The 25,860-nt window shown below is 43.6% G+C and overlaps 1 protein-coding gene across 2 annotated transcripts in view; it reads left to right on the forward strand.

Annotated features, from left to right (window-relative positions):
* The window catches only part of DIS3L2 (DIS3 like 3'-5' exoribonuclease 2), a 663,234-nt gene that overhangs the window by 415,949 nt on the left and 221,425 nt on the right, over positions 1-25,860 (forward strand). For both annotated transcript variants that reach the window (XM_073589330.1, XM_073589329.1), the window contains 2 exons: positions 16,049-16,156; positions 17,069-17,302. In XM_073589330.1, coding sequence (XP_073445431.1) covers positions 16,049-16,156; positions 17,069-17,302 — 342 coding nt within the window. The remainder of the gene's footprint in view (positions 1-16,048; positions 16,157-17,068; positions 17,303-25,860) is intronic.

A 25,860-nucleotide genomic window follows, 5' to 3' on the forward strand; every position in this document is an offset into this window, starting at 1 on the left:
GGTTCATGTTTGGGGGGGGGGGGGGGGGAGGAACTTCCCAGTGACGTCCAGCATCCAGGTAGTGGTAAGGCTTTCCCTCTTTCTCCTAGCCTGGAAGAGAATTTCTTCTAGTGGCTGGATATTGGTCATTACGCGGGAAGGCCTGACTCTGGAATTTAATTCAATCCCTTAAGAAACCCTAATAACATCTGCCAGAGGCACAATCTGCATTCGAAATGGAGGTTCTAAATCTGATTTGGAAGAAGAAGAAATTAGGGGACTCTATTCCCCCTCTTTGTTTTTTTCTTTTATCACAATCAAAACGAACAGGGTCTTCAGAACCATTGTCAATTTAAGGGGCCTAAACAGGTTTTTAGTTTATCGTCCCTTCAAGATGGAGACCAATAAAGCCTACCTTAAGACTCCTATTCCCAGACTGCTACATGGTAGTATTGAAAAAACTCACTTTCAACAAATTGTTCCAGGAAATTGCAATTATATAGTGAACTAAATCTCCTTTAAAAACAGATTTAATTTACGCTTTTTAAAAAAAAACAAAAAAAAAACCACCTAACCCAGTGTAGAAGGTACAAAAAACCAACAGATACAAATTATAAATGACTAAATCCCTGCCTGCCAAGACCCTGCAATATACCTAATCTTGCTCCTTCCTTACTGTGGAGGTTGGCACCCTAAGAAACGATTGTTTGGCGCCCCCACTCAACGTGGACTATCCCTCTCTCCCCTGATGTAACCCTGTAAATATGTGGGAAAATATAGTGAAGGAAAGAAATGAAAGGAATAGGTCCTTATAATATATAACATCTCATCTCATAGGTTTGCTTAATGGAAATGGCAGAACAGGGACAAAATTGAAACAAAAAAGCTCAAAAACATGCCCAAAAACTGCCTGCTCTATGGTCCACTGGCAGATCTTGATACAATAGTCCTTACACAAAGAAGCATTATAGCATCAGTGAACAATGTTATAGCCCAAAAACAGACCTTCACACCAATTGAGGGTAACCAAAAAATAATCCCTCAAACAATCTTCATAGAGCAGCTACATATACCGGTATGCATAAATACAATGAAGCAAATAAAGTAGGACTTGGCATGAGTTGAGGACACCCCGACATGTTTCCCCGTTATCACGGTTCATCAGGAGGACTAGATGCTGCAGATGCCAGATGCCATGATGATGCTTGGCATAGCCGGCGGTCAGGAAGGGCGGATTTAAGTAACCCCCGTCTGATTTAAATGCCGTAATAAGCCCCACCCACTCAATGGCCGGCGGTATTACTCCCGGGTCTTTTGATCAATAGAGGAGACATGCCCCCTTCTCACCTGCGGTCTATTCGGGCGTGCGTTCCACAGCTGACCCCGTGCGCTCCATAGACCCGCAGGATGCCCTCCGATCATGTGACTAGCGTAACTTCCAGTTTCGGGAGTCTCATGCTCCACCATTCTGTGCTCATGCGCAGTAAGGAGTGTCTCTCCCTGTCACAGCTGATTAATGACCTCCGGTTCTCTGGTTTAACGCTATTCAACATAGAACTTCACTGTATATGAATTACTATATATTATTAGAGAAAATCGGGCGCAGGAACAGAGTTAGTGTCCATAGTAGCATATACATCCCAAATAAAAATTTTTTTTAAAGGAAACTATCTTTAATGGAGTAGAGCATGCTTAGTTATGTTAGAAATATTTATACAGAAAATTAAAGATTTTTTATACAGTCCCACAATCAGGAGCATGTTATGATATACTATAATACATACACGGTATGTAGCTTCACGGCATACACATATCAAGAAAAAGGGTATCAGCCAAAACAGGAATTCAAAAACCAGAAAAAATAAATAAAACAAGCATAGGATACACACTCATTTAACCCCTTCGGGGTGAGGGACTGTAATCTGAAAATCCATTCCTCCTCTCGTCTGTGTATGGTCCTGTCCAGATCGCCTTCTCTTATTTTAGGTGTAACCAATTCTATCATACTGAAGGTGATTTCACTTAGGCATCCACCATGTACCTCATTCATGTGTTGGGCTACTGGTGTGTCACGTTTATTCTTGATGTCAAAGATGTTCAACTACCCTCACACTCAGTTCCCTTATGGTCTTCCCAACGTAATCCATGGGACAAGTGCAGGTAGCTTTATACACAAGGCCCATGGATCTGCAATTGCCAAATTTTTGTATAAATATTTCTAACATAACTAAGCATGCTCTACTCCCTGAAAGATAGTTTCCTTTAAAAATTATTTTTTTATTTGGGATGTATATGCTACTATGGACACGATCTCTGTTTCTGCGCCCGATTTTCTCTAATATATAGTAATTCATATACAGTGACGTTCTATGTTGAATAGTGTTAAACCAGAGAACCGGAGATCATGAATTAGCTGTTCCCACCTATATTTATAGGTTTAAATCAGGGGAGAGAGGGATAGTCCACGTTGAGTAGGGGTGCTAAACAATCGTTTCTTAGGGTGCCAACCTCCACAGTAAGGAAGGAGCAAGATTAGGTATATTGCAGGGTCTTGGAAGGCAAGGATTTGGTCATTTATAATTTGTATCTGTTGGTTTTTTTGTACCGTCTACACTGGGTTAGGTGTTTCGTTTTTTTTTTTTTAAAGAGTAAACAAAATATCTGTTTTTAAAGGAGATTTATGTTCACTACATAATAGTATTGGATTTAAAGGATGCATACGACCATGTGCCTATATATGCAGATCACCAAAAGTTTCTAAGGGTGGATCTACCCATAAATGGAAGTTAAGACATTTCCAGTTCAGAACCTTACCGTTTGGTCTCACTGTGGCTCCAAGGGTGTTTTGCCAAAATTCTGGCAGAGATCACGGCTCATCTTTGAGAGAGGAAGACACACTGATTATTCCATATCTAGATGATTTTTGGATTGTAAGAAGGTCAGTAGAGCGTTGCAAAACTCATCTTATATGGGGTACTTCACACTAAGCGAGATCGGTGACGCATCAGCAATCCTGACCAGGTCGTATCATTGTCGGGATTGCTGGTGCGTCGTTTAGTGCAATGGGACCCTAAGAATCAGGGCTAACTTGGCAGAGTTGGATTGGTTACTGAATCTGGAAAAGTCAAGACTAAGATCATTAAGGATATGTGCAATCCGGAGCTGTCATTGCTTTGGACGCAGCACATGTTCGCTGCGTTCAATGCGCTGCCGTCTATTGAACGCATGTGAATCTGCATGTGTTCACTGAACCACTCGTGGTTAGTGGTTGGGTGAAGCTATTTATTGTCAAACTACTGTTTTCTCTTTTTATATCATAATGACATCCCAAAATATCCTATTTACCCTGATCAAAAGTTCACATACCCCATTTCTTAATACCATGTATTGCCTCCTATAACATCAATGACAGCTTGATGTCTTTTGTGGTAGTTGTGGGTGAGGTTCTATATTTTCTCAGATGGTAACGCTGACCACTCTTCTTGGCAAAAAGCCTCCAGTTCCTGTAAATTCCTTGGCTGTCTAGCATGAACTGCACGCTTGAGATCTTCCCAGAGTGGCTCAATTATATTGAGGTCAGGAGACTGAGATGGCCACTCCAGAACCTTCACTTGGTTCTGCTTAGCCAATGATAGGTCGATTTGTGTTTTGGATCGTTGTCATGTTGGAACGTCCAAGTACGTCCCATGCGCAGCTTCTGGGCTGATGATTGAAAACTTGTGTCCAGCATTTGCTGATAACATGCTGCATTTATCTTTCTTTCAACTTTGACTGTTTACTGTGCCTTTGAACCTCACATATTCCCAAAACATCAGTGATCCACCTCTGCTTTACAGTAGGCCTTATTGACCTCTCTCCAAATGTAACGTTTATGGTTGTGGCCAAAAAGTTCAATTTTGGTCTCATCACTCCAAGTTACCTTGTTCCTGAAGTTTTGAGGCTTGTCTGTTCTGTTTTGCGTATTGTAGGCGAGATATTTTGTGACATTCGTGTAGAAATGGCCTTCTTCTGGCTACTCGACCATGCAGTCCATTTTTTTTTCAAGTGCCTCCTTTTTGTGCATCTTGAAACAGCTACACTGCTAGTTTTCACGTACTGCAGTATTTCAGCTGATGTTTGTGGGTTTTTCTTTGCATCCCGAACAATTTTCCTGGCATTTGTGGACAACATTTTTGTTGGTCTTCCTGACCGTGGTTTTGTTTTTAGAGCCCCGATTTTCCATTTTTAATCACAGTTTGAATGCTGTTGACAGGCATTATCAATTCCTTGGATATCTTTATATCCCTTTCCTGTTTTATACAGTTCAACAACCTTTTCTCTTGGATCCATTGACGATTCTTTTGCTTTACCCATGACTCACAAACCAGAAACTTCAGTGGCTGGATGAAAGAAGCAAGACTGTCTGGATCCCAGAAACTCGCTCAACTTTTATGCACACACTGATTAGTAGGCATTCAAACCCATTTTTGTCAACTTGTGTGCATGTTATCAGGCTAAAATCACCAGAGTATGTGAACTTTTGATCTGGGTCATTTGGATGTTTTGGGTTGTCATTATGGTTTAAAAAGTTTGACAGTAAATGGCTTCACCCAACTACTAACCATGTGTGGAGAAAAAGTTTTGGTGTTTTCATTCATATTCTCTGGGGGAAAAAAAGGCCAAGAAAGCAAAAATTCTGCCAGGGTATGTAAACTTCTGAGCACAACTGCACCAGAGGAGAAAAAGCATAAAGTAATGTCTTTAGTTTACTCAGACCTAACCTGTCTGTTTACTGCTTTCAGGAGGGCAATATCATTGTTAGGAACACTGACCTCATGCATTCTGGCAGTATTGTGGGGCCAGCTCCATTCTCAGCAAATACAGTGGGAAGTGTTAAAGGGGAAAGTGCAGCTAGGAAGGCGGTTAGAGGGCAGCATAAATCTTCCCTCTGCAACGACAGATGCCCTGTTGTGGTTGTTGAATGTTAAGAATCTGTTAGCAGGTGTTCTATGGTCATGGATGTCCAATCAGCAATGTCATAACTAGAGATGCGAGCATGACTGGATGGAGAGCACATCTATGGGTATGTTTCCACGCTGCGTACTTGCAGCGCTTTGGACCCAGCGGACGCCCCCTGCTGCCAAAAGCGCTGCCTCCTGTTGTACGCGCAGTGATACCACTCATTGAACACATGCGGCATCACCGCATCCTATCCATGGACTGGGTTATTTATCTTGCGGAGACCGAGAATCTCCCCAAGATAAATAGACTTGCTGCATTCTGGAAAGACGCACTTCATGTCCATAATCTCGGTTGTGTCACTTGCGTCTTTGTATGCATAGTGGAGATGGAATTTAATAACATCCCCTTGACTATGCTGTAACATCTGGACGCTGCGGATGTAGCGCTGCGGCTGTACGCAGCATTCAATCCGCAGTAAATCCTGATGTAATCATGAACGTGGAAACATACCCTAAGGCCTGTTTCACACTTCAGTTTTTTGAAGTCAGTCAAAATCCGCCGTTTTGCAAAAATAACTGATCCTTTTGGCAGATCCGGTTTTTGTTCCCGTAGACTTGCATCAGAAGCTGATTTTGACGGATGGTCATCCGTTGCATCCGTTTTTTTGACGGATCCGTCATAATTTTGGCATCCACTGTCTGGGGTGGACGGACAATGAAACATTTTTTGTCTGCGTTAAAACAGCGGATTGCTGTCCGCCATGCATTGTAATGGATGCCAATGGGCGACGGATCTGCCTTTTTATACGGAGCATGCCCGGAAGATTTTCATTTCATTAAATTTAACCCCAAAAACCACTCTGGCAGCGATCTCTCCCTCTTCCTCCCCTCTCCCTCTATCCCAGAGTTGTGTTACTTTAAATTTCATGCACTAGCTGCTAAGGTGGATCCGTCCAAAAACTGATCCGGTGGCATCCGTTTGTGGTGAAACGGATCCGTTTTTCACACTCTGGTGAATTTTGACGAAAAAAAATGAATTGTGAAACGGGCCTAAGAGATTGTGTAGTCCAGGTCGTGTGGGTGAAGCAGGAGGAAGAGTTCATCCAACATGAGGAAATTATTAGCAGTGAAAAAGGCATTAAGAACTATTTCTCCTTGTCCTTCATGGCCGTCGTGTTGTTGTACTGTCAGACAATCGAGTTACAGTGGCATCTTTAAACCATCCAAGGGGAACAAGAGCTCGCTTCTTGATGGAGACAATGGGGGACATTTTTCAGATGGTAGAACACGTCTTCCCTGACTGCATTACACATATAGGGGAGGGAAAATGAAAATGCAGATTTCCTGAGTGTGATCCAGTTGTGACAGTAACATAGTTTTGAAGGCTGAAGGAAAACCTTATGTCCATCTAGTTCAGCCTATTTTTAGTGCAGCTGTTCTGCATTGTTGATCCTGGGGAAGGCAAAAAACTCAGTAGAAGCCAATTTTCTCCATAGGGAAAAAAATTCCTTCCCCCTAAGCTGGACCAACCATCTACCTAAAATATTCTGTTATTCGTAACCTTCTATACTGTTACTCACAAGAAAAGCATCCATTCCTTTCTTAAATTCAGTCAGTGAGTTGGCCATCACCAAATTCCTCAAGAAGAGAATTTCAGAGCCTCACTGCTCTTACCGTGAAGAACCCTCTTCTATGCTGGTGCAGAAATTCTTTCCTCCAAACGAAGAGAATGCCCCCTTGTTCTTGTCACAGTCCTTGGTACAAACAGTTTATTTGAGAGATCTCTGTATTGCCCTCTGATATACTTGTACATATATATTAGGTCTCCCCTAAGTCTTCTCTTTTCTAGAGTAAATAGACCTAATTTTGATAACCTTTCTGGGTATTGTAGTGAGCCAACTCCATTTATCATTTTAGTAGCCCGCCTTTGAATCCTTTCAAGTTCAGTAATGTCTTTCTTGAGCACCGGCGTCCAAAATTGCACACAATACTCCAAGTGTGGTCTGACGAGTGATTTGTACAGAGGGAGAATTATGTTTTCATCTCGTGTCCCCAGACCTCTTCTAATGCATCCCATGACCCCATTTGCTTTGGTGGCAGCTGCCTGACACTGGGCACTCCAATTTAGCTTCTTATTGACTAAGATGCCTAAGTCTTTTTCCATGTCTGATTTCCCCAGCAGTTTCCCATTTAGTAAGTAATTGTAGCATCTGTTTCTCCTTCCCATGTGCATAACCTTACACTTATCTGTGTTAAACCTCATTTGCCATTTTTCAGCCCAATTCTCCAATTTACTCAAATCTGTCTGTAGTTGCAAACTGTCCTCCTTTGTGTTAACTACCTTACATAGTTTTGTATCATCTGCAAATACTGATATTTTACTGTGTAAGCCATCCACTAGATCAGTGGTCCCCAACCTTTTTTGCACCAGGGACCGGTTTCAAGCAAGACCATTCTTCCATGGCCCGGCAGGGCGGGGATGGAGGTGTGGCAGGGGCGGGGCTTTTGTCATAAGGGGGCGGGGCTATGGACACGGTTGTAGTGTAGCAGTGCATACTTATAATTAAATAACATTTATAATGTGACTCAACTCACCATAGGTTTTGAATGAGTGCTCCATCACCCCCTTCTCCCCATCACTCCCTTCTCTCCATCATTGCCTTCACCCCATCACTCCCTTCTCCCCATCATTGCCTTCACCCCATCACTGCCATCTCTCCATCATTGCCTTCACCCCATCACTCCCTTCTCCCCATCATTGCCTTCACCCCATCACTCCCTTCTCCCCATCATTGCCTTCACCCCATCACTGCCATCTCTCCATCATTGCCTTCACCCCATCACTGCCATCTCTCCATCAATGCCTTCACCCCATCACTGCCATCTCTCCATCATTGCCTTCACCCCATCACTGCCATCTCTCCATCATTGCCTTCACCCCATCACTGCTGTCTCCCCATCATTGCCTTCACCCCATCACTCCCTTCACCCCATCACTCCCTTCTCCCCATCACTCCCTTCTCCCCATCACTCCCTTCTCCCCATCACTCCCTTCTCCCCATCACTCCCTTCTCCCCATCACTCCCTTCTCCCCATCACTCCCTTCTCTCCATCATTGCCTTCACCCCATCACTCCCTTCTCTCCATCATTGCCTTCACCCCATCACTCCCTTCTCCCCATCATTGCCTTCACCCCATCACTGCCATCTCTCCATCACTCCCCTCACGGTCTTCTCCTCATGTCCCCATCTCCTCCAGGGCCAGGCTACACAAACACAGACCCACACACACACACACACACACACACACACACACACACGTACACACACACACCACCTCTCTCCTCTCACCTGTCCGCAGCATCGCCCGCGCTTCCTCTCTCTGACACAGCAGCGGCCGCGCTCTCCTCTCTGTCAGTCAGAGACAGGAAGCGCGGGCGGCGGGCAGGAAGCTGGATGCAGTGGACGGGTCCTTGCAGCTCCGCTCCTGCTATTCCCTCTTGCAGGCAGCGGAGCTGCTTGGATCGCTCCCTGGCCGCCGCTAAGAACTGCTGCGCGCCGCCCCAGCCCCCGCTACGCCACTGACCGCCCCTGGCTCCCCTTGTGTCCGCGGACCGGCAAGGGCACTGCAGCGGCCCGGTGCTGGGCCGCGGACCGGCGGTTGGGGACCCCTGCACTAGATCATTAATAAATATATTAAATAGTAGGGGGCCCAATACAGAACCCTGTGGTACCCCACTAGTAACCCTGGCCCAATCTGAGTATGCACCATTAATAACCACTCTTTGTTTTCTATCACTAGGCCAGTTACCTACCCATCTACACACATTTTCCCCTAGCCCAAGCTTTCTCATCTTACTTACCAATCTTTTATGTGGGACAGTGCCAAATGCTTTAGAGAAGTCGAGATAAATGACATCCAATGATTCTCCTTGGTCCTTTTGATAGCTTACATCCTCAAAGAAGCTGATCAGGTTAATTTGACAGGAGCGATCCTTCATAAATCCATGTTGATATGGAGTTAAACATTTATTAACATTGAGATATTCCATAATGGTTTCCCTTAGAAACCCTTCAAAAATTTTACCCACGACAGATGTTAAGCTTACCGGCCTATAGTTTCCAGGTTCCCTTTTACACCACTTTTCGAATATTGGTACCACATTTGCTTGCCGCCAATCAAAAGGAACAGACCCTGTTTCTATAGAGTCTTTAAATATAAGGAATAGAGGCCTGTCTATCACATTACTTAACTCCCTTATTAGGGGACAGGGGAATGGTTTCTAAATCCAGCAGATTTATAGGTCTTTGGATTGGGGTGGAGCAGACATGATCTGTTTGCCAACCAGGGGAACAGGAAAGGGGACAGGTTCTGCTTTCTGAACCCAAGGGAAGAGCCTTATGCTGTGGATGCCCTTTAGAAATCATGGGTGTCCAACTTAGACTATGCCTTTTCTCCTATAGCAATGATACTACAGTACTGAGGAAGATCACGCAAGGGTGATACTAATTGCTCCATTCTGGCCTAAGAGACTGTGGTTTTCATGGTTGAGGCAGATGTCCATTTCAGATCCTTGGGTACTGCCAGAGATTCCAGATCTGCTCTCTTAGGCCCAGTTTATTAGCCCCAGGGTTTGGGTCTCCATTTAATAGCCTTGATATTTAGAGGTTTCTGCCAATGCAAAGGGTTTCCCCAGAGTTTAGTATTTAACCTTTTGAAATCAAGAAACCTGTGACCACATGGATATATGGTAGAACTTTGAAGTAGTTTATATCTAGTTAAAGTAAGAAACTGGGTGGAGAAGAAAATCTATCTTAGAATTTCGCCATAAAGGGTTGGAGCTTGGGTTGTCTACCAGCACCCTTAAATTCAGGTCTCAGCCCTAGGGGCACTGTTTAATTGTAACCTAGCAGCCAATAGTTGGGTAATTAGGTTCATTAAAACCTGTGATGGATCCAGACCAATCCCTAGTCCAGTGTTTCTCAACTCCAGTCCTCAAGACCCACCAACAGGTCATGTTTTCAGGATTTCCTTAGTATTGCACAGGTGATGGAATTAATGCTTGAGCAGGTGTTGAAATCACCTGTGCAATGCTAAGGATATCCTGAAAACTTGACCTGTTGGTGGGTCTTGAGGACTGGAGTTGAGAAACACTGCAGCCTAGTCCAAAGATTCCGTCTGGGATTTGAGTTTAGTGTTGGAAGCACTGACCAGAAGTCCCTTTTGAGTCCCTACAGGAGTTATAAATAAATAAATAATCTTTATTTTTATATAGCGCTAACATTTTCCGCAGCGCTTTGCAGTTTACACACATTATCATTACTGTCCCCGATGGGGCTCACAATCTAAATATACATTATACATTATACATTAAGAATCTCGCCTTCGAGGTTATAACCCTAGTGGTGTTCACATCGGCTCATAGTTGGCTATATTCAGGCTTTGTTAATCGCCCATACGCTTAGGCTGTTTTCTCACACAGCGTTTTTTTAGCGGTTTTTACCGCGGTTTTCACTATAAAACCGCTAAAAATAAGTTTCCCATTCATTTCTATGCATTTTGCACTTTCTGTGCACATTGATGCGTTTTTTACCGCGAAAAAACCGCATCGCGGTAAAAAACGCAGCATGCACATTAATTTTGCGTTTTTTTCTGCGGTTTAGGCTTCTCCCATGCTTTTAGAAACCGCAGCGGTAAACGCATCAAAACCGCGCAAAAAACGCGCAAAAACCGCTGCGGAAAAATAGGTCCGGTTTCTGGGAAGGGATTCAGGTTTTTGTGCAGAAATTTTCTGCAACGTGTGCACATACCCTTAGGGTTTTAGAAGACAGGATAGTTTTGAAACCTGATCCTACTTACCAAAAGTGGCTAGGAGATTCCATAGAAGTCAAATTATACTTCCTTCCTTTTGTAATAGTCCTAGAAACCTAAAAGAGGAGCAATTCCACATGCTGGATGTTAGAAAGGCCCTAATTGAATAAATGGAGGAAAACAAGAACTCTATAGCGCTACCTGTTGGTAGAAGCAATCCTAGAAGTCACAATCAATCCTTTCAGTCTTGCAATATGACTTAGGATAAAAGCCAAATCAGAATCTCAATTTGCAGACACGGTGTTTCGGGCTATTGGCCCTCGTCGCTGCAAAGTATGAAAACTGATTTGGTTAGGTGAGAGGCTCTGGACTGATGTCTAAGGCCTGTTTCACACTTCCGTTTTTTCAAATCCGTCAAAATCCGTTGTTTTCCGTAAAAAAACGGATCCGCCATTTTTTGCAGGATCCGTTTTTTTTGTCCCATAGACTTCCATTACGGTTACCGCGGATCCGTCAAAAAAACGGATCCGTTTTTAAAAAACGGATCCGTTTGCATCAGTTTCCGTCAAAAAAACGGAAACGGATCCGTTTGGCGGACACAAAAACGGAAGTGTGAAACAGGCCTAAGGGGTAAGGTTTCTCGTTGTGGAGATTGACATGCCAGCTCGGGCTTATACTTTGCACTAACGAGGGCCTATAGCCCAAAACACCGTGTCTGCAAATTGAGATTCTGATTTGGCTTTTATCCTAAATCATATTGCAAGACTCGTTAAAGGGTTGATTGTAACTTGTAGGATCGCTACTACCAACAGGTGGTGCTATAGAGTTCAAGTCCTCTTTCTCTCTGAAGAGGCAAATTGCATATTAAATTTCCCAGAGGAGCATTGCACAGTGAATAAGTCTCCTTACCTTGACAAGCCCGAGCTGGCATGTCACTCTCCACAAGGAGAAACCTTACCCCTTGGAGGAAAACAGTCGTTTTTTCAGGGGGCTAGGAAAGGGCTTAAAATATCAAAGGGCACTCTAGCGAGATGAATTAGGGAGGCCATTAAAGTAACTTATTCTGCCAGTAATGTGTCCGTTCCAGAAGGTGTAGGTATCCTTGCACCAAGTATGTAAGGCAGAAGCTTGGTCCTCTCCTTTTACCTTCTATAGAAAAATATTCAGGATTGAGAGTCCTCAGTAGTTGATACCTTTTAATGGCTAACTGAAAAGATGGTAACACATTGCAAGCTTTCGAGACTACTCAGGTCTCTTCATCAGGCTAGACTAATACAAAGTACGGTACAAAGATATACATCTTTCCTTTACCTTCTATAGACACTATAGGCTGGACTTATCCTCCTTAACTGATATAACTTTTGGTAGAAGGGTTCTGCAAGTGGTGGTCCCTCCCTAAGGAGGATTGGTTTCTCTATAAATCTCTCAAGTGGTGCTGTCATGGATGAAGGGGAAAAAATCTAAAGGTACCGTCACATTTAGCGATGCACCAGCGATCCCGACAACGATACGACCCGGTCAGGATTGCTGATGCATCGCTAAGTGGTCGCTAGTTAGCTGCCAAACAGGCAGATCTCACCAGCGACATAGCAGCGGTCGTTACTTACCTGTCAGACGCGGCGATGAAGACGTCCTCCTGCCTGCGTCCACGCGTTGCTCGTCGGCGCCAGCAGGAAGCCCAGCAGGAAGTGGCTGACAAGAAACGACCCAGGACGTTCTCGCGCGATCAGCGATAACCAGCGGGGGAGCCGGTCGGAGGTAAGTATCATACATAGCGATATCGCTAGCAATGTCGCTGCTGCGTCACAAAATCGATGACGCTTTAGCGACATCGCTAGCGATCTCGCTTAGTGTGACAGGGCCTTTACTTAGTCACGAGTAATGGGATTTTTCAGGAGCCCATTACAGCACCCTTATTTTCCTCTCCCTATCACTGGTGTGGGTGCATTATTTAAGTTAAATGATTAGATTAAGATTGTGTTGATAATTTGGTGTATGTTTATATTTGGTGGTCCGCTCTTGCTCTTTAACCCAACTGATGCGGGGGAGAGGTGTTGACCTTTTATTTTAGTGGGTTTCCTGTCCTGGATGGGCGGATCCTCTCTCAGGTGGTGCTGTCATGGGCTCTGGAAAATCCCATTATTAGTGAGTAACTTAGATTTTCTAAATTGTTCATTCTAATGGATGTTTAAGTAAAGGATGTCTCCCTGGTATAAGACAATCTGTCAAAAAGTTTATGCTATCTGATGTGATGGGGCAAACGCCCTGATTCCAGTGATATATCACTTATTGGACTGGGTGCTGCAGTTTTTCTGCATATCTACCAGTTCTCTGAATGCTGAGCCTCTGCATGGCAGCTTTCTGTGTTTACTATGCAAAGGCAGAAGGCTGCTAATCTGTTGTGGGCATGTCATTATGTAGAGCTTATAAATATGTAGAATTACATGGCAGCAGGTTTTTCCAATCCTGTAGTGATAATCTCCTGCTAAGTGATTTTTAACAAAACTGCAACTAGCAGCCCAATAAGTGTTACATCGCTGGGATCGGAGTCTCTGCTCCTACATTATGCTGCTCTAAAGCAGCACACCTGGTGACAGTACCTTTACTTGTGCCACCATCTCTAGTACCATTTACATGTGATTAGCTCATTGACTAATTATTGGTGTTTATGAAATTTTCTCTACTGTAAACTGTATAGAAGGATTATGCTAAGGGCTTGGATATGTTCTTTGACATTGAGTAACACTTAATTCCCTAGCTGTGAAAGATACATTATCTGCTTTCAGTTTAACTGTGATCGAGGGCATGTCACACTAAGAGATATCGCTAGCAATATCGCTATAACTAGTGACATTATAGCGATATTGCTAGCGATATCGCTGTGTCTGATACTTACCAGCGACCCGCTCTCCCGCTGATTATCGCTGATCGCGCGAGAACGTCCAGGACTGTTTCTCGTCGTCAGCTTCCTGTGGCGCTTCCTGCTGTGACGACGAGCGACGCGTGGAGCCGGGCGGGAGGACGCAGGATCGCCTGGTCTGTCAGGTAAGTAGCGACCCCCGACCCTAGCGATGTCGCTGGTGAGATCTGCCTGAGTGGCAGCTCACTAGCGACTACTTAGCGATGCACCAGCGATCCTGACCGCGTCATATCGCTGGTCGGGATCGCTGGTACATCGCTAAGTGGGACAGTACCTTTACACACGGGTTTCTGGGCAAGGGCCATAGAGTCAGCTGCTGTTCAGTGGTGCAAGCTGGCAAGAAGGATAGTCAGGTAGTCCTCTGTCGGAGCATGTGCTGCATTACCTAATACTGTAATTCTGTAATGACTGCCTGAAGTCACAGTTTCAACATTGCACAAACTTTGAAAAGGTTGAAATCTTCCTGTACTCTCGGTCACCAATTGCTAGTAGAGTTTCAATACAATGGTTTTGTTGCTATTTTTGGCCCAAAAGAAGCATGCATTTATTACATTTAACTAAAGATATGTTGTCCACTTAATTTGGTCAGGAGATAAACCTAGATTGTGGCCCTAAATCATGATTAAAAATTCTAGCATTCGGCAGAACATGAATAAACATTTTTTTTAATTTTTTTTTGTTATGTATATTTTTAAGCACCCAATGAGTATGAGCTTAAAAATGCAAATCTGTGCAAAATAATAAGTTTAAAGGGGTTTTCCCAACTTGTGCTTTTGTCATATTCTTAAGACATGCCTTAAATGTATAGTAAACAAAGATTCCAACAATAGGACCCCTGTCTAAAGCCCCCGTCACACATAACGATGTCTCAGCTATCCCACCAACGATCCGACATGGATGGGATCGCTGGGACATCGTTAGGCTGATCGCTGGTGAGCTGTCACATAGACAGCCCCAGCGATCAGGACCAGTGACGCTGGACGCTGATTTCTAATGTAAACGTCGGGTATCCAGGAGCCGCGGCTCCTGGATACCCTCTGTTTACCTTGGAAACCAGTGGGTATCCAGGAGCTGCGGCTCCTGGATGTCCTACGTTTAGATTAGAAACCAGCGTCGCTGATCGCTGGTCTCTCGCTGCCACACGCAGCGATGCGCGCTGGGTAGCGGGACCCAGCGAACGAAAACCGGCCCTGGCCACTCGAGCGCGAAAAGCAATAACCGGCAGGAGGGCCGGTCGCTGATCCCAGTCACACACAGCGAGATCGCTGATGTGTCACAAAATCAACGTTCTCTATGTAAAGTACAGAAAGGACCATTTTGGCTCTGTCATACTGATTAAAATGATACCTCAGGTGAAGAAATCAGTTTTGTAGATTTTCTTTAATCCTTGCTTGAAGTTTCCTTGCATTCATATTGCATTTCATATTTTTGTTCATTGTGGTGGGACTACGGATAGGGTCTTAAGCTGTGGTCTGTCTTGTCCGATGTGTCTGGATGTCTCCTTTATTTAAAATTTTGTGCCAGCAGTGTCCTAGCAGCTTGCGGTTCTTGCGCAGATTGAGCTCTTGGAAGTCTCCCGGAAAATGGCGCCAGGGGCTGCGCATATGTAGATTGCTCAGTGCCACAGGTGCCATTTTACTGAAGCTCATCATTAGATTAATCTGCACAACTGTCGCCTGCGGCTAAGACAGCGCCTGCGTGAAATTTTAAAGAGGAGACACTCGGACACAGCTGAGGGAACAGAACAAAGCTGAAGGCCTTACCCACAGCCAAGCCCAAGGACCCATCCTGATGCACGAAGATATGAATACAAGGAAACGTCGGAGACTAAAGAAAATCTACAAAACTGATCTTTTCACCTGAGGTGTCATTTTAATCCGTATTACAGCTTCAATATCCCCCCCCCCCTTTCTGTACTTGGTAAAATACCGCTGATAGATTCTTTAATGCTAATTTTTATTCCCTTTACCAAGGGAGTATTGTTCACAGGGTTTTTTGGGGCTGTGTCTTTAAGTTGCTCAACATACTTACACTGTTTGCAACGTCCCCTCATAGTAAGTAAGTTATTGGTAGTAACCATGGATACTGAAGTTACTGCAAAACCCTGCGCATAAGGTAAGCGACATAGCGAATCAGAAGAACTATACTACATTTCTAATAGGAGGCATTTGTTAATACTATTATTACGCATTCTACATATTGGGATATGATGTTTTAGATGGGAATACCCCATTAATTCAAAACCTACAAATCATAGAATGCATCCACGTTTCAGTAATAATTTTTTGTGTTCTATAATGATACTCCATATTTTAGTTTGTTTTTCAATTCAGCCAACTTTACAAAACATACCATGTTCTCCCGTTACTCAATTGTCATAATTTTTTTTGTGTTGCAGGTCATACCAATGTTGCCCAGATTACTTTGTGAAGAGCTTTGCAGCTTAAATCCAATGGCAGACAGACTGACTTTTTCTGTCATCTGGAAAATCACTCCACAGGGGAAAGTAAGTGTTGATTATAATATAATTTAAAAATATTAAAGAATAAATGAAAGTGTAGGGCTCGATAACAATGACTGTTTAATTCAGTTTCAGCAGTTACGTTTATCTTCTGGGTAGAATCTGCTTTCTGACGAAGAGGTAATAGGCTATCGGGATAAACATAACCACAAACATACAGTCCTGACCATTAAACTTAAATATAATTTATAATTATTTTAAACCTTGCTTCAAGTTTAATCCTTTCCATTTTCTGATTTACTTTGATTTTTCATTTTGATACGCTTTAATTTAATATTGACCATTCGAAGAATGTCTTATGAATGCGGTGTAAGATTAGTTGTGTAACTTATCATTGTAGCTATATGTTTACACACAATATTTCAATATGAACAGCGCTATGTTTATGGTTTTGCAGATTCCAGAGCCATTTCCTGGAAAAACATATTTTATTTATTTTACTCATTTATATTTAGATTGTGAGCCCCATCAGGGACAGTAGTGATAATGTGTGCAGACTGTAAAGCGCTGCGGAATACGTTAGCGCTATATAAAAAAAAATAAAATTATTTATATAGCGCCATTAATTCTACAGCACTTTACAGACATTATCATCACTGTCCCCGATGAGGCTCACAATGTAAATTCCCTATCAATATGTCTTTGGAATGTGGTAGGAAACCGGAGAACCCGGAGGAAAGCCACGCAAACACAGGGAGAACATACAAACTCCTTGCAGATGTTGTCCTTGGTGGGATTTGAACCCAGGACCTCAGTGCTGCAAGGCTGCAGTGCTAACCACTGAGCCACCGTGCAGCCACATCACAAAAAAAAACCCCTAAACCCCAATGGATGTACTGTTGTAACTAATTTTATTAATGACCTAATTCATATACGTTTATTTTGGTCACACTTTAGATCCTCGAAGAGTGGTTTGGTCGAAGTATTATCTGCTCTTGTGTGAAGCTGAGCTATGACCATGCACAGGGCATGATTGAGCGTCCAGACAGACTACCTGATGTGCAGGAGCTGCCGCCAGTGTCTCCAGATCATACAGTTCAAGAGATTCAACAGGCAGTTCTCAACCTGCATCTTATTGCAAAGAATTTACGTAGACAACGATTTAAAGATGGTGCTTTAAGACTGGACCAGGTAAAATTTTATTTTTCATGACATATTTGTTTAATGTATAAAATTGTGATATTAGGTCTTTGTGTAGTAAAAATACATGACCACTTTTTACAGGGCTCTAATGATGTAAATTGAGGAAGATCTTTGGCCCCAATTCATTAAGCATTTTTTGCTAGTTTTCTGGTATAAAACTGCTTGATGTCAAACATTTTTGAGCAATTGGCTGTTGTCAATGTCGTCGTTTTTTTTTTTTTTGTTTTTTTTTTTAATGTTTTTAACTTCTTAAAAAGTCAGCAAAGCTTAGCTGGGAGTGGCATGATCAAACACGGCCAACCAATACATAATTTATGCCACAAAAGTGGATGTAAATGTACTTTACTCATTGAAAATAATCTAATATTTGCACCAAATTCATTGTTCATTGACTTGTGCTTGCCTCTTAAAGGGAACCTGACAGTAGAGATGTACTGGCTGTATGATTTCAGCCATATACATTTTACACTTAAACATTTCGTCTCAATGAAAAACCATTTAAAAGCCTCTAGGACCAAGCTGCACGGGTGTCAAGTTGAAAAGTCAGATCTCTACCTGCGTTTCTTGTAGGGAGACACCTGTCAGTCATTAGTGGTCAAAGAGAAGCTGCCAGGAACTCTCCTTTTCGACTAGTCATCATCTCTGTCCCCGGCTACTTTTAAAGTAGGGTTTTTCTCTAAAGCACAGCAGCATTTCAGAGTGAAGCATGTATGCAGTGTCTGATACTTCCTGACTTCTTGCAGCTTCCTCTCTAACAAAGAGAGTCATAACTTGAATCTTGTGGGCCCCAAAACAAAAACTGAGGCCCCAAATTCTTGCAAGCCTTTAATAACGGTCTTTTCATATGGGTCAGAAGTGCCTTTTGGACCCTCTAGGCTCCATGGCCGGGTGCGATTGCAACCTATGCACCTAATATAATTGCGCCCATGTTAACAAATATTCCTTAACCGAAACAATCTGACAGCGGCATTTAGGCTGTGTGCCGACGTTGTGTTTTTTCAAGCGTTTCCGCAGCGTTTGTGCAGTCTCAGACGCTGCAGAAACGCTTAAAAGAAACTTGAAATTAATTTGCATGCGTTTTTGTGCCAATGCATGCGTTTTTAAACGCTCAGGAATCGCTTAGCAGCTAAAAACACAGCATGCTCATTAATTTCCGCATTGCTGAGCGTTTTTAGCCTTCCCCAATGTTCCCAGAAAACGCGTCAAAAACGCGCGTCTTTTGTGCAAGAAACGCGTGGAAAAAAGACGCTCGTTTTCTGGGAAAGGGATCAGTTTCCTGAGCATTTAAAATCGCTAACGTGGAAACATAGCCTTAAGGTTCACAGCACAGGTGAGGGATGGCATCTTTCCAGGCTCCCATTGGCCCCCTTTTTATTGCAGTGTATAGAACAAGAGATCAGAGTTTAAAAAGAAAAAAAAGTACACATTAAAGGAATCTGTTACCCCATTTTAGCCCTTTCAGCTGCTGATACCGCCATCAGGGGCTTATCTACAGCATTCTGTAATGCTGTAGATAAGCCCTCGATGTAACCTGAAAGATAAGAAAAACAAGTTAGATTATACTCACCCTGGTGTCCGGTCCGATGGGTGTCGCGGTCCGGCGCCTCCCATCTTCATAAGATGCCGTCCTCCTTCAGCCACGGCTCCGGTGCAGGCATACTTTACCTGCCCTGTTGAGGGCAGAGTGAAGTACTGCAGTGCGCAGACGCCGGACCACAATGACCTTTCCCGGCGCATGCGCACTGCAGTACTTTGCTCTGCCCTCCACAGGCCAGAGAAAGTACGCCTGCGCAGGAGTCGAGACAGAACTAAGAAGGAGGACGGCATTGTATGAAGATGGGAGGCGCTGGACCGGACTGCGACACCCACCGCCCCCTGGTGAGTATAATCTAACTTGTTTTTCTTATCTATCAGGTTACTTCGGGGGGGGGGCGCTTATCTACAGCGCTACAGAATGCTGTAGATAAGCCCCTGATAGCGGTGCCGGCAGCTGATAGGGCTAAAAATAGGTGACAGATTCCCTTTAAAAACCTTAGAAATATATAAAAAAAAATACTCAGCATGTCAACCTTTTGCAAAAGTACCATTTTTCCAAATTTTTCTTTGCTTAAAATGTTGTTAAACTTTAAACCAACAGATAAATGTTGAGATAAAGGTCTTGTGCACCAATGAGAGGAATTTGGTTATCTTTTCATAAGACCATGTTCTCTGAGAATCTTTCCCTTTTTGATTAAGATGAGGACGAACATTTTAGGTGGGTCCGTGAGTCATTGATGGATCATGGAGAGTCTCTCCCACGAGATCCTCAGATATACAAAGGGACTCAAAGAAGGTGAAGGGATGTGAGGTTTGTATGAAGTTGGGAGGGATTGTACCAAGTATCAATGATGAAGTTTGTAGTGGATTTAGACCAGGTAGGACTAGAGGATTGGTGAAGTCTTAGTTGAGGAATTTTTGCGTTCCCGCTAAGAATTGCTTGATTGGAGATTTTCCTTGGCATAGCCACATTTTGAATGTGCCTCTTGAGTTTCCTAGTTGGAAAATGTTTTTTTCCAAAAATAAGTTAAAGCAAAGGGTTGAGTGACAGTGAATTTTAAGAAAAGGTCAATTTTACAGTAAGTCCTGTTGTGGGATGAGAGAGTATATTTGTTAGGGCTCATACTCGCATGCGAGAAACTCGGACGAGTCTCGCATGTCAATACCTGGTACTGCCACCGGCACTCTGATTGGAGCGTTCAGCTGCATAGAAATACATGCAGCCGCACGCTCTGCTCCCGAGTGCCGGCGGCAGTGCCGGGTATTGGCATGCAAGACTCGTCCGAGTTTCTGGCATACGAGTATGAGCCCGTAGCCATGTCTGCAGCCATGGCAAATATGAACTTATGACAGTAAAGGATTGTTCTAGTTATCCCCATCATTTTTGTGTTAAATGCCTACACAAGTCTGCTACAGGGCCACAATTTGGTATTTAGAAGAATTCAAAAAGGTTAATACAGCTTGTGGCTTTTTGCAATTAGAGAGTTGAGCAAGGCTGTTCATTGCAGTATGTAAAATTATTTAGCCCACATAGCAAATGCCAGAAATCCAAACAATAGACATGCCAGAATTTCAATTTTTTATTGCAGTACCTCTGCAAATAAATGCATTATTTTTTTTCGAATAAAATACTTTTTGCCACCATAATGTTTTTTTAACCACTCATCACCACACTTAAATTTTTTTTCTCTTTTCCACTATTTTATTATAAAATAAATGGTGTCATTCAAAACTGCATCTCATAATGCAGAAATAAGGCCTTACAGAGCTATATTGCCAGAAAAATAATGTAATGACTATGGAAGAGGAGGAGGAAAAAATGAATACTAAAAAACCTGGCTGTGGCGGGAATGGGTCAACGCTGAAGGGCAAATGCATAATATCCTCCATGCTGAAAAAGTAACAAAAACTATAGTAAAATGAATCTAAATTCCAAACAAACTATTCATTAAAGACCAATTCTGTTCTTTACTGCATTTCTACTCCCCACCTATGCTGCCATAAGAGATTTGCTCTTACTTATATCTATAGCTGCAGAATTCACTGACATCACATATATGGGCCAGGTTTTTGCACTTTGAGAAGACTAAGGCACAAATGCATTCATGCGGAATAATAGATTTTCCAGTTGTCCATAAGGAACATCATACAGAGACCCGGAAACGAGTGCACTGAGCAGTTGTATTAGTTTTTTTATAGGGAGAAATTAAAAGGAAGATGCAAAGTAAGCGAGCACTTCTGTGTCCTGTAGTGTACTTTTGGCCTACAGTTGGCCGGTTTGTTTCTGCATATTGTGTATTTAATGGTTTAGGAGAGTGGAGCAAATTGGCTCTTGGTCCATACTGAATATATCAAGATATGTTGAACATTTTGTTTCCATTTTCTTATCATTTGTTTTACTTTTACATGTCTATCGATCCTGTGATTTCAATAATTCCACAAATTTACTATGATGTTGCATCGCGATTTATTTAATACAGAATGTGTGTGCCATGCACATGAGTACATGCACTTTCACATTTTTGCATGCAATCAATGAGGTTTATAATGGTTGCCTAATGAACATTCTTCCACGCTGAATGCATTTGGGCACACAAATCCTCAAGATCTTGTGCTGGCAGCTGCCTCTGCAAATGCTGATCAATAATGTACCAGATGGGCTTAAAGGGAATCTGTCACCTTGTTTTAAGCTGTTAACCTGCCCCCAATGCATTGTCAGTGTTGCAGTGTGCATCACTAACATGGTTTTGTCAAAGAAAAGCTCCCAGTATTAGGTTTAAAAAACAAAAAAACAAAAAAAAAAAACTTTAACATTATAGGATTCACTCACATACTTTTTCTTTCAGTCATAGGGGTGGAATTTTACCTTTTCAATCACAGATCACATCCAGTGTACTTTTGAAATTAGGCACACCCACAGCACTGAATTTGATTGCCGTGACTGGCTAGAAGTCACAGTAACCACATATCAAATCCTGTGTGTACGCACTGCCCATCCACTCATCGGGCATGCGCACTGACTCTGGGTGCACAGCCCTAGCTTCATGTCAGATGCTGGTGTATCTTAAAAATGTATGTATATTTGATTGTTTCTAGAATTAAGCCATATGTACAGTACAGACCAAAAGTTTGGACACACCTCATTCAATGAGTTTTTTCTTTATTTTCATGACTATGAAAATTGTAGATTCACTCTGAAGGCATCAAAACTATGAATTAACACATGTGGAGTTACAGAATTAACAAAAAAGTGAAACAACTGAAAATCTGTCTTATATTCTAGGTTCTTCATAGTAGCCATCTTTTGCTTTGATTACTGCTTTGCACACTCTTGGCATTCTCTTCATGAGCTTCAACAGGTAGCCACCGGAAATGGTTTTCACTTCACAGGTGTGCCCTGTCAGGTTTAATAAGTGGGATTTCTTGCCTTATAAATGGGGTTGGGAGCATCAGTTGTGTTGTGCAGAAGTCTGGTGGATACACAGCTGATAGTCCTACTGAATAGACTATTAGAATTTGTATTATGGCAATAAAAAAGCAGCCAAGTTAAGAAAAACGAGTGGCCATCATTACTTTAAGAAATGAAGGTCAGTCAGTCTGAAAAATTGGTAAAACATTGAAAGTGTCCCCAAGTGCAGTGGCAAAAACCATCAAGCGCTACAAAGAAACTGGCTCACATGAGACCGCCCCAGGAAAGGAAGACCAAGATTCACCTCTGCTGTGGAGGATAAGTTCATCCGAGTCCCCAGCCTCAGAAATCGCTGGTTATCAGCAGCTCAGTTTAGAGACCAGGTCAATACCACACCTAGTTTAAGCAGCAGACACATCTCTACAACAACTGTTAAGAGGAGACTTTGTGCAGCAGGCCTTCATGGTAAAATAGCTGCTAGGAAACCACTGCTAAGGACAAGCAACAAGTAGAAGAGACTTGTTTGGGCTACAGAACACAAGGAATGGACATTAGACCAGTGGAAATCTGTGCTTTGGTCTGATGAGTCCAAATTTGAGATCTTTGGTTCCAACGACCGTGTCTTTGTGCGACGCAGAAAAGGTGAACGGATGGACTATACATGTCTGGTTCCCACCGTGAAGCATGGAGGAGGAGGTGTGATGGTGTGGGGGTGCTTTGCTGGTGACACTGTTGGGGATTTATTCAAAATTGAAGGCATACTGAACCAGCATGGCTACCACAGCATCTTGCAGCGGTATGCTATTCCATCCGGTTTGCGTTTAGTTTGCACATCATTTATTTTTCAACAGGACAATGACCCCAAACACACCTTCAGGCTGTGTAAGGGCAATTTGACCTATAAGGAGAGTGATGGGGTGCTACGCCAGATGACCTGGCCTCCAGTCACCAGACCTGAACCCAATCGAGATGGTTTGGACCACAGAGTGAAGGCAAAAAGGCCAGCAAGTGCAAAGCATCTCTGGGAACTCCTTCAAGACTGTTGGAAGACCATTTCCGGTGACTACCTCTTGAAGCTCAAAAAGAGAATGCCAAGAGTGTGCAAAGCAGTAATCAAAGCAAAAGGTGGCTACTTTGAAGAACCTAGAATATAAGATATATTTTCCCTTCACCCATGACAGCACACCTGAGACAGGGATCCGCCTCGAAAGTCCAGGAACCTACTGAGATATAAGGGGCGGCACCTCTCCCCCGCTTCAGTTGGGTTCCTGTCCTGGAAGGGAATCCCACTGTCAGTGGTGTCTATCATGGGCGAAAAGTCCCAGGCCCGTCCCAGGGAAGAACAGGGGTCTCACCTGTAGCGCCGGCCGTCGGGTCATGGATGCGCAGTCCCCGGTGAACCCTCGGGCTCCGGGTTCGTGTGGGCGTATGTGGCGGCTCCTGGAGGCTCCACTGCACCGCCCTCCCCCCCACCTCCCCGCGGTCCCACGGTCTCGCTCCCCCAGAGCACCTAGCGGGGGAGAGCCGCAGAGGATCATGGGCATGCCGACTAACGTCAGCTAGGCGATGGGGTCATGGCGCCGGGTGTGATGTCGGCCGGCGGTTGCAGGGGGAGGGGTGGAGACACCCACCAGGGACGGAGGCGGGTTATTTAAACGAGGAGAGCGGCATGGCGGGGGTCAAACATGGAGACTCAGCAGGAGCGATCGCCGTCTCCACCGACTGCCTCCCTCACAGCCTTCCGGCCGCAAGCATGAAAGCGGCTCAAGTAGCAGTCGCCCCAGCCGCAGGTCGGGGGACTCCCCAAGATCCAGAGAGCACAGATCACGTGCTCCGACACAGCCTCCAAGTCCGGTACCCTTGATTGTTGGTGGTGAGTGATTTTCGTGAATGCTAGCAGTCTGTTAAAAGGGGTTCCCTGTTGTATGTTTAACCCCGTAGGAAAAGCTCAAGAAAGCGGGGAGTAAGAAGAACAATAAGGGAGTGTGCCATATGTAAAAGCCCCCTAGCAAAAGACTGGCAGAAAGGCCTCTGCGCCAATTGCATCCAGTAAACCATGGCAGAAGAAGCGCCTAGTTTCACAGCCAACCTTAAATCGGCCATTAGGTCAGAGATGGAAGGTTCAATTAAGAACTTACTGAAAAAGGGAAAAAAGGTAGAAAAAATCCCCCTAGTTCCCCGTCAGGCTCCTCTTCGGCATTGTCTCAGACTAAACACCCATCCTCCTCATATTCCTCAGACAGTGACCCGGGGGGTAAGCCATGTTTTCCGGTAGAAGACACAGATGCTCTCCTTAAGGCCATCAGGGCAAAGATGGGCCTACAGGAAGAAAAAGCAGCTAAATCCCTAGAGGACGTCCTGTTTGGGGGACTACAAGAGAGGAAAAAAACGGACCTTTGCAGTTAATGAAAAGGTCCAGGCACTTATCGAGAAAGAATGGAGGAGACCCGAGAGATCTGGGGCTCTTCCATCCTCCTCTAAGAGACTGTACCCCTTTGAGCATAAGGACACAGAGATATGGGACAAAGTCCCAAAGATCGACGCAGCGGTGCCCAGGTCTTCCAAGAAATCGTCTCTGCCCTCAGAAGACTCGGGTTCTTAGAGACCCGCTAGACAAAAAAGCGGATTCCTATCTAAGGCATGCATGGGAAGCAACAGCAGGAGGATTGAAGCCGGCAATAGCGGGCACCTGCATGGCATGCTCCCTAATGATTTGGCTGCAGCAGTTAGAAGAGAGACTAGCGTCAAAGGTCCCAAGAGAGAAAATTCTGGCAGATATGTATCTTCTGCACGGGGCAGCAGCTTTTTTGGCAGACACCTCGGCGGACGCCATGAGGTTGACAGCCAGAGCGGCAGGATTATCAAATGCCGCTAGACGCGCGTTGTGGCTTAACCCCTTCACCCTCGAGGGTGGTTTGCACGTCCATGACCGGGCCAATTTTTACAATTCTGACCACTGTCCCTTTATGAGGTAATAACTCTGAAACGCTTCCATGGATCCCGGTGATTCTGACATTGTTTTCTCGTGACATTGTACTTCATGATAGTGGTAAAATTTCATTCAAATAACTTGCGTTTATTTGTGAAAAAAAATGGAAATTTGGCGAAAATTTTGATGCTTTCGCAATTTTCCAACTTTTAATTTTTATGCCCTTAAATCACAGAGATACGGCACACAAAAAACTTGATAAGTAACATTTCCCACATGTTTACTTTACATCAGCACAATTTTGGAACCAAAATTTTTTTTTTGTTAGGAAGTTATAAGGGTTAAAAATTGACCAGCGATTTCTCATTTTTGCAACACCATTTTATTTTTACGGACCACATCACATTTGAAGCCACTTTGAGGGGTCTATATGATAGAAAATACCCAAAAGTGACACCATTCTAAAAACTGCACCCCTTAAGGTGCTCAAAACCACATTCAAGAAGTTTATTAACCCTTTAGGTGCTTCGCACGAATTTTTTGAATATTTAAAAAAAAAAAAATATGAACATCTAACTTTTTTTTCACAAAAAAATACTTCAGGTTCAATTTTTATTTTATCAAGGGTAACAGGAGCAATTGGACTGCAAAAGTTATTGTGCAATTTGTCCT

This window comes from Dendrobates tinctorius, unplaced genomic scaffold, assembly GCF_039654945.1.
Source record: "Dendrobates tinctorius isolate UK_male_01 unplaced genomic scaffold, ASM3965494v1 ptg000107l, whole genome shotgun sequence".
NCBI classification, from domain to species: Eukaryota; Metazoa; Chordata; class Amphibia; order Anura; family Dendrobatidae; genus Dendrobates; species Dendrobates tinctorius.